At 37.7% G+C, this 10054-nt stretch overlaps 1 protein-coding gene across 1 annotated transcript; it reads left to right on the top strand.

Moving 5' to 3' along the window:
• The first annotated feature begins 269 nt into the window (after window positions 1–269).
• akt1s1 (AKT1 substrate 1 (proline-rich)) lies at window positions 270–9528 on the top strand. The gene is made up of 6 exons (XM_058770237.1): window positions 270–425; window positions 1436–2069; window positions 2143–2422; window positions 2503–2586; window positions 7540–7709; window positions 8395–9528. The coding sequence occupies exons 2-6, from the start codon at window positions 1686–1688 to the stop codon at window positions 8530–8532; spliced, it is 1056 nt and encodes a 351-aa protein (XP_058626220.1). The 5' UTR covers window positions 270–425; window positions 1436–1685; the 3' UTR covers window positions 8533–9528.
• Window positions 9529–10054: the final 526 nt, after the last annotated feature.

The following is a 10054-nucleotide window of genomic DNA, read 5'->3' as shown; positions in this document are numbered from 1 at the left end:
TTTTTATAAATTTGGTCTTTATACGTGAAATATGGAAAATATAGATGCGTTTTCAATTTTAGGATGGGGTCCCTCGCACAAGGATGGTCATATTTGGGACCATGGCATCTAAAACGATAAAACCCCCTGGGTAAATCTACGGTTTTGTGTGTGTGTATGTGTGCGGGTTTTAATCAACCCACACAACGAACGCGTAGGGGAAAAAATAGGTCGCTTATTTAGTGATTGTTTTTCAGACCATTTGCGTGTTTCTTTTGCGCAATCTGGCAACCCCGGACTGCTGCTACTGTAAACAGCGCTGTGCGCGTCGCTGCGCTGGAGTCTAGGGGAGAGACAGGCACGGGTAACAGGCTCCTAACAAAGAGGGTTTAATAAAGTTTAGAAGTAAAGGACGATTGTGACAGAGGCGGGAGGATATAACGAGGGTATGTCAGTCACTTGCTTTTCTTTTCACGAATCATCCAGATGCAGTTTTAATTGTGCAAAAAGATGAAATAGATTTTAGCTGCATTGCTAACGCTGGAGCGCACTGGCCTGTGCATTTCACTTGGCCACTTACCAATGAACTGATCAACAAGCTCTAAAGCAGTTAATGTCGTAATGCAAATACCCCGCTGTTTAGCCGCTGATTTTGCCAACTGCATATTAAAGCTGACAGTGACAAACAAACAAACAAACAAAAGCAGCAGGAATCATGGCTGGCTGTTCGTCATGTTGCCCCGAAAATGCGAGAAACGGACAGATCCTCTGCATGCAACTGCACAACGGGCCTAGAAAATGATTTTTTACCGTTGTGCAAAGCCTGGTCCTCATTTAAACGAGAACGTCCCAAACAAACGTGTACGTGTGCTACACGTGCGGGTGAATGGAGGCGTACCCTTCAAAGTTAGTGCGGGGTTTGTTGCACAGCGGTTGGTGAGCTTGTTGATTACTCAAACAAACTAGTTTTTAATTTATACATTTATTTATACATCATCTCAAAGCTGAATAAATAAGCTTTCCATTGATGTATGGTTTGTTAGAACAGGACAATATTTGGTTGAGATGCAACTATTTGAAAATCTGGAATATGAGGGTGCAAAAAATCTGGAGAAAAATCTGGAGAAAATTGCCTTTAAAGTTGTCCAAATGAAGTTCTTAGCAATGCATATTACTAATCTAGTCAAAAATTAAGTTTTGATGTATTTACAATAGGAAATTAACAAAATGTCCTCATGGAACATGATCTTTACTTAATATCCTAATGATTTTTGGCATAAAAGAAAAATTTATAATTTTGACCCATACAATGTATTGTTGGCTATTGCTACAAATGCTACTTATGACTGGTTTTGTGGTCCAGGGTCACAAATCAAAATGCATGTTCATTTTGCCTAAATAAGCTCAATAGTGTGCTCTTGATATATATTTATACATATTATCTTTTCTTTTCTAGGTAACATCAGCAAGTGGTGGCATCCTCCCATCTCTCCCCTAGTTCTCTCCTGCACGCAGACACCATCACCCATTTCAGTTGTGCCTCTTCTAACCATCAGCATTAACTAAACCAAGTTCTCATTACCAAAGAGTGCTAACCACAAAACACATTTTATAAACGCAGATCAACACATTCACATACACACACACCAGCATTTCAACATTCCAAAAGAAAGAATTCCGAAAACAGTTCAACAGCACCATAGGTCATGGCCTCTGTCACCAAATCCTCTAACCCCGAGATCCCCGATAATCACAAGGAGAGCTGGCTGGTGCTGCTTGCTGCTGCTGAGGCTTACAGCCAGACGTCCGGTTGTGATTTGGCCATTCTGACCGCCTATAAGAAGTTCCGTCCTTCGGGGGTCGAGGTGGAAGGAATGAGGAATCACGAAGGGGGTGGAACTCCGGTGCGGAAGTTTGATTATGCGTATCATGTTTGGGGACCAGGGGCCCTAGCTGAGTCGTCACGGCGATACATTGATGACATCGCAGTTCTGCACTCCACCACTGTACTGACGGCTCAGAGACACACGCGTCTGAATACAGAGGAAGGAGGAGCCAAACTGGGCGTGGATGTGCCGTCTGACAGGCTGGTGAGTGCTGTTTTTTTTTTTTAACCAATTTTGAGTGCAACGCCTTGTGATTTACTGTGTCCTCTTTCCAAAGAGTTTGACTGGAGATGGAGTCGGGACTGTTAGTCCCAACATGAGGCTCTATTCTCAGAGCTACCCGTCGATCTACAGCACGGCCGCTGCTATTGGCCAGTCAGGTGGTCAGCATGGGAACGGAGAGCGTGACCGGGAGAAAGCGGCGATGGAGGAACGTGAGAACGCAAGAGAAAGGACGGAAATTGTGGACTTGGAGGAAGAGGATGAGGAAGAGGAAGAAGAGGAGGAGGAAGAGGAGGATTTGGATGGGAGGAGACGTAACCTGAACGAATCGGCAGGTGAATGGACCTATTTTTGTGAGATGATTGTCATTTCAGATCTCAAATTCAAACTGAATGGATCTCTCTTTCTTTCTCAGGTGTCTTTTCGATGGATGAGGATTCTTTGTCCCGGGACTGCGAGCCCTTCTTCGAATCTGACGGGGAGGAGGAGAGCACTGATGGTGAATTATTGTTATTATTTTTTTTTTTTGTGATATATTTTAAACTATAATGTACCATATTTAAAATTCTGGTAAATGCCAAAAATTACTTAAATTTTATTGCCTATTTTTTCACATTTAGGCATCACAGCATTATAATGTACAGCATGAAAAATAGATAACAAGCGTTATTTATAGATAACATGTTATTCAAGTGTTATGTAACTTTATGTGGCTGTTAGATGGTGTTGAAATGGATAAAATAGGGGAAGTCCGCATATATAAAAATATCCAGTTTCAGCTGATACAGTTCACCACTGTTCAAAATACTTTCTTTCGGCAAGGACACATTATATGGAATTAGGGATGTTCATTTCGGTTATTTCTCTTAACCGACAGCCGACGCTTGTTAACCGATTATTAACCGCTAACCGACGAGTTTATTTTAAATTAGAATTGAATTAAATGAGAAAGGGTAAGTGTCTGTGACCCATTAAGAATACTATAACATTTGTTTTCTGGGGATTAATTTTACATGCGTAAAAAGCAGCAAACAACAGAACATGAGGATTCACATGGACATCATGTCACATCACGCACCTGCAGCGCTTCTGCGAGCGGAGAATATATAGGCTGTATATAACACGAATAAATAGGCCTATATGAGAAATATCTTTACTCAAATAGTACAGTTAGAAAACAAAAGAAAAAACTGTGCAACAAGTAGCCTAGTATGCAGAGTTTTGGTTCATTTTTGTGCTGCGCAAAAGGAAACGGCAGAAAGCAGCATCCTATTTTTCTTTAGGCCTATTTTGCAAAAGCACAAAGATTTGTTTGAGTTGTGAATGTACACAAATAAAAGCAAACCTTTTACAATTCCGTTTATCTTTATGACTAAAAGGAGTAGTTGTTTGCACTGTTAAGGTCACTGCACACGAGTCCGAAATTTTCGTATGCGTTTTTTCGTATTCGTTATCCTAAAAATTTGTCACGGACAGAAACCTTGCACACTGAGTCCGATGTGTATTAATCCGTTGCGGAAAAATTCGCAAAACAATACTAAATGGAGTCTACAAGCACTGAGGATGATTTTGTTGTCTTCTCGCTTATTAAAATGAGAAAAAGAAAGGAAATATTGGGTCCATCCAATCATGAGATTCCCCCTCCTTATTAAGGAGCGGCAGGATTATCCCGGGTGATTCAAAGTTTACTTCAGGATGTCAGTGGCTCAATTGGATGCTTTGCTAGTGATACTAGAGCCACATATTAAAAAGACCACCAATTTCTGTGAACTCAGTGTGCAAGGATCTTGACAGTGCTTTGTGCTGCGAGACGAAGTGGATGAACTTGACAACCGCCATTCTGGATTTTGGCGTTTGCTTGTACGGTGGCTATGAATTGTCAAAAAAACCCTTGCTACGGATGCGAAAAATGCAGAAAATCGAACCCGATACGATTTTTTTTTTTTAGGACGGACGAAAGTTTCGGAGGCAGTGTATAAACGTAATTGACATAACGTGAGGTCGTACTTATTTTTCAACGTGTGAAAATTTTTCAATGTGTTACTCAGTGCAGTGACCTTTAGAAGGAAAAAATTCAAGTGATTGCGCTGGCGCCATATGCGCGCGCACAGTTAAAGGGGACCTATTATGCCCCTTTTAACAAGATGTAAAATAAGTCTCTGATGTCCCCAGAGCATATATGTGAAGTTTTAGCTCAAAATACCCACAGATAAATTTTTATAGCTTGCTAAAATTGCCACTTTTAGTGTATGTGCACAAACGCACTTATTTGAGTATGTTGCTTTAATGCAAATGAGCTGTTGCACCTGGAGAAGAGGGCGGAGCTTCAAGAGCTCAAGCTCCAGTGTCATGATAAATCAAGTCACTCCTTGAAATCGGGTCCACCCCGAGTGATCGCATTGCCTAAATAAATACATAAAGATATTAATGTAAAAACGTATGGCTTACTATATAGTGCATAATAGAACAAAATAGTGCATAATGAAATAAATTGAATGTAATTTCTTACACTTGATTAACTGCTAATTAATAAATAAAAGTAATAATATCCTATTAAGTGAAAAAAATAAAAATCATTAATTAGTTTTTTTAAAATAAAACATTTGACATTTAACACTTAATTTAACATGAAAAAAAAATAATCGTGAATACATGTAGGATAAGTGCAAATTCCTGTATAAAATAAGCTATGCAGCTAATCAGGTATCTGTATGCTATGCTAGTACATAAGCTAACGAATACAGACATTAATTATCATTGTAACGTAGTTTAAACAGCATTTATCATAACATAATTTTGTAGGAATTGTAATCAAGCACTAAAGAGTGTACCTATTAAAATTAATTTGAGCCAATGGGATCGCTTGGGGTCCTAATGGGACCGGATTTCGAGGGGGGGACTCGATTTGTCACCACCACAGTTGCCAAGTCCGCGTATTATACACGACTTTGGGCTTCTTTTTTTGTAAAGTTGCGGGAAAAAATCCCTGGTCGTGGGTTGCGGTTTTTTGGGCTTATTTAAGAAAGTTGCTTGTTAGGGAAATCTGACAAGCGACTTCGTTTCTTTATTTATGCAAGTGTAATATTTCTAAGGCTAGGGACAGAAAAATTGACATTTCCATAGAATGACCCCTATATAGGCTATTTTAGGCTATAAATATGTGGCTATGTTACAGCTCCCCTTTGAAGCTCTTGTGCTTTTCTCCTTTTCCATCTCTCCAATCCTGTTCTGCTCACTGGTGATTGGAGATGAGTTTTGTTCCCTCTTTTGTTGCAGTTTGCTAATTTTTGTAAAATAGCTTCTGTTCAGATAAAAGAGTGGTTTCAGTGTAATATGTTGCAGGCTCATTTATTGGTAATAAATAATTGATAATAAATAATATTGATGATAATAAATCATCAAAAAAATATTGGGCTTGTTTTTGAAGCTGCGGTTGCTTATTTGTCTCGTGAGAGTTGGCAACTGTGGTCACCACACCGGCATTAGCAGTGCTAGCCTTTGCAAATCAACATTCTACTGTTAGCACAAGCCTGTTATCTTTACAGAAAACATACACTGTTTCAAAGACAGTCATCTGATTATACTGTGCATAATTAATTCGCATTTATGAATTACACAGTCAAGGAGCACGGCAGGATAAAAATAACAACATAGCTGGTCTCATGCTATAACAAACTTTAGAAGTCCCACTCCTTATTATGAGCTCATATGCAACTTTTCACAATCATTCTGGTAGCACTTGAAGGCAGCATTAGTGAAAACAGGCAGAGACAATGATAGCTTTAGCAATCAGCCTTACTGAGTGCCAAGAAGCTCTTTCAGGAAGGTAATTTGGAAAACAAATGCGTGATACTTACTTAGCCTGGAGCTGACGTTCGCGCACGAAGCGTTGGTATTGATTCCTAAACATTTAGGGGACTTTACTGATTTTTTCCGGGATATTTCCTTAGAAAATGAAATTTAACCACAGTGTCCTCGGCTCAGATGGGGGGAGATTATGGCGACTCCTATGTTCATTTGTGCATCCCAAAACACAACACTTGTAAAGCCTCTTTGGTGCTGACATTGTATATAACTCCAGTAATGGCGGACTGCAGCTTATAAAAAAACGAGTTGGTGGATTTTTAACATTATAGGCTGGTTGTTTTCACACACTGCAGTCATACAACTGTGTTCAAACACCTTATAAAAGTGATTTTTGCATAATCTTGACAATAATGCAGCCTGTTCATTATCATAAAAAAATACAGTCAGTCAAACATATGGAAAAAAACACAATGGTCAGTTTAAATATGTAGTAAAATCTGTGCCTTTAAGCGTTATCACCGTACCGCCGTGATGTTATGCAAAACATTTTGTTTTACGTGGATATTGGGACGCGAGTGAAGTAGCTACATAATAAATAATATTTTAGCATTCAAATACATCGCGAATATGAAAACATTTGATTTTGTCAAATGAAAGACAGTTTGAGTTTCAGTTTGTTTTAGCCTAAATTAATTCATTTTGGCTTGTCATTTATATAGCTATAGCTTCTTATATTTTTAATTCTTGTTTTTTCTAAATACTGTTAAATTGAAAGGATTTGTTGTGGAGTGAGGGGAACTAAAATAGCCTAGCTGTGTTTACAGTGTTTATTATAACGTTTGTAAACATTTCTCGTTGGCATTAGGCCTATTTCTGAATGAAATAATAAAATGCAACGTATATGCAACTTATTTATTTATTTTTATATACGTGTAGCGTATTTTAACCATTTAACCTTTTAAAATATTTTGATAAATTAATAAATGACTTTTTAAACCGTTTAAGTGATTCTTTAAGTCAAAATTCTTACGGTCGGTTAACAGTTAACTGGTTAAAATGAACATCCCTATATAGAATCAAAAGTGACAGTAAAAACATTTAAAATATTACAAAAGATATCTGTTTCAAATAAATGTTGTAGTTTCGAATATTATTTATAAAAAAAAAGTATCACGATTTGTAAAATGTTAGGGAGCACAGCTGTTTTTGACTGATGATGATAAATGCTTTTCGAGCAGCAAATCAGCATATTATAATGATTTTTGAAGGATCATGTGACACTGAAGACTACAGTAATGCCTGCTGAAAAATCAGCTTTGCATCACAGAATAAAATTACAGTTAAAATGTATATTAAAATATGTAACTTATTGTTTTACTGTATTTTTTATCAAATAAATGCAGCCTCGGTGAGCATAAGATACTTCTTTCAAAAACATTTAAAAAAAATTCTGACCCCTAACCAGCCAATAACCGATATGATACCAATACAATGTGTAATCTTATTTTTTAAAATCCTTATTCTGTAATTCAGTTTCAAACACAGTGACTGTTCAAAGAGATCATTATCTGAATTATGGCACTGTAACATCAGTTTGTTTTTATTGCTGTCGTTCATATATTTATATCTGTTTTATTGCTGCCAGGCTCTCTGAGTGAGGAAGCACCTCCCCCTCCGCGTGGCTTGGCAATGGGTCACCTGGCGTCTCGCTCTTCTAACCCCATGGCAATGGCTCGTTCACTGCCTGTGTCTATACCAGTGTGGGGCTACAGGAACAACCATGCCTCTCAGGGCGACTCCCACAGTGGAGAACGGGTCAGTTATTCATCCGCTTCATACATGCCCTCATCCACATACCCCCTACAACAGCTTCATAGAGATTGACAATTCAAATGACTTTTTTGGCAGATTATGAATGCAATTTTAATACAAAGGATGTGTAAAATTGTAGATAGCAAAATTATACCACCTACTAGATTACTCATTTGGTCCAGAATTTAAGACAAAATTGTATTTATCATTCATTGATAAGACAATTTCATAATTAATGTGTTGCGACACCATTTTTGAAGTTTTTTTTCTAATTTAATATATTTTTTTGTGAGAATTTTTTGTTGTATAGTGTAGTATAAGATTTATAAAAGGTTCATGAAGATTAAAAATGTCTAAAAGTAAACAAATATATTAAGTGCTACATATAATTAATAATATTTCAATGTACTGTGATAATTTTACCTTAAAAGATTGAGCCAGAACCAGTATTTTCCACTGGAGCAGGTGCAATATTATCATACTGCATTATTGACACAGTTATCTATACAATATTTTGTTGTCAAGTCTTTTCTGATTAACACCCTGACTACAATTGTGACTAAATCCACTTATATAATGGGTTTTTGTAGAAGAAAAATTGAAGAATAGCAATTAATGATTATTTTTTTCACATTTAATCACTTTTACACTTGTTTTCAGCTTGATTAAAATGTCTCTTTTATGTTAGGTGGGCTGTACAGACCTGGACCACATAGCTGCCAGTATGAAAGCCCTGCTGGTCCCTGGAGCCACAGACGGAACGGAGATGTTTGGAGCACTGCCACGACCTCGCCTAAACACGGGCGACTTCTCTCTTAAACACTGAGAGTGGACGAATGTGTGCGTATGTATGTTTGAGCGTGCATGAGAACGAGAGGGAGGGGAGGGGAGGGGAGGGGAGGGGGGTGAACTGTGAGCATATTTGTGTGCGAAAGTGATTTGAACAGAACTGGAGAGTTTTATGGATGTTTTTAGCGAAGATGTTGCCAAAACTGAAGCTTTTCCCGCATATCATTAGTATTTCTATGGCACTGAAAGTAGCGAAACCTTTACCGACCCTTCACGTCTGCAGCAGAAGGAGGAGAGGGTTGATTCGCATGTCTTAATTGGAGAATTTCTTTTGGCTTTGACCGAATGGTTGTGGCAGACTTTAGTTACATAGTGCATTTCATTGAGAAACACTAACAGAGCAAATGTGCATCATTACGTTACTAATCATACCCAGTAACTGTCCTCTGCAGTGTGGGATTTACTGATAGTATATGAGCTTATTTACATGCTGAGATACTCGCACATCCATCACCAGAGGAGCATTGTACATTAGCAAACACTACATGTACTTGGATATATAGACTGCTGCGTTCAGATGTGAATTCAGTAGTGTATACTCCATGGCAAGATTGCCAAAGCTGACTAGATGTTAATGTGAATGCTTGCAAAAGATGTCACTCTCTGCCTGTGTGCACTCACTTTTATTTCAGATACTGTCCTGCAGACTTTCTAAATCAATTCTTTGTAAAGCAAAAGACAATGAAAGGACAAAACGTTTCAGAAACATGAATGTGTGGGATTTTTCACCAACAAATGACAAGTGTTTCAGCATTATAACTAATTAATGTGCTGATAACTGATGTGAATGCAGAAATACGAATTGTTGATTAGTATGATAACTTCTCAAAAATCTTGATAGACTGAAGGATATGTCAAATATGAGGGTTTACAACACTACAGATGTCAACCAGCTGTGTTCATCTTAAACATTTCACAACTGTTCAATGTTTAAGTAAATGCGATTTCAATAAACAAGTTGTTTGTTGTCGAATTCTGTTGCCCTTTGTGTCTTATTTGCATTTAAAAGTTCAAAGTTTTTATCTTGGTGCGATGGAGCAGGCTGAAGAAAATATGTGCAACTCTCTGAGGAAAGTCGATGCTTCCTGTGCTCAGCAGAGGGCGGTGTTGTTTTTCTGTGGTTTTTTACTCCAAGCTATCCTTTAGCGTTCCTTTTGCATTTAGCAGGCTTTTATTCAAAGCAATTTACAAATGAGTTGGGCCTATACAACAAAGCGATTCATCTTAAATTTATTCCCATTTCCACTTTTGATTTCATTCATCTCATTCAGGTTTGTATTAGCCAAGCCATGAATGCAAAAAAATATGTTCTTATAGTCTCAGAGTGTTAAACATTTCTCTAGTTATAAAAAAGGACTTAGCCTATATTTTGTGTACTTTTATATACAGTGTTTTAAGAATAATTAAAATTATTAGTATTTGCGACTGTCTGGAGCTGAATTTTGAAGGCACCTGAGAGGGTAAATTCTGTAAAAATGCTTTCAAAAGCCCTCAGAATT

The sequence above is a fragment of the Onychostoma macrolepis genome, chromosome 03 (genome assembly GCF_012432095.1).
Source record: "Onychostoma macrolepis isolate SWU-2019 chromosome 03, ASM1243209v1, whole genome shotgun sequence".
In the NCBI taxonomy this organism is placed as follows: Eukaryota; Metazoa; Chordata; class Actinopteri; order Cypriniformes; family Cyprinidae; genus Onychostoma; species Onychostoma macrolepis.
Note: the sequence above shows the minus strand (reverse complement) of the source record. Positions and strands in the feature narration are given on the sequence as shown.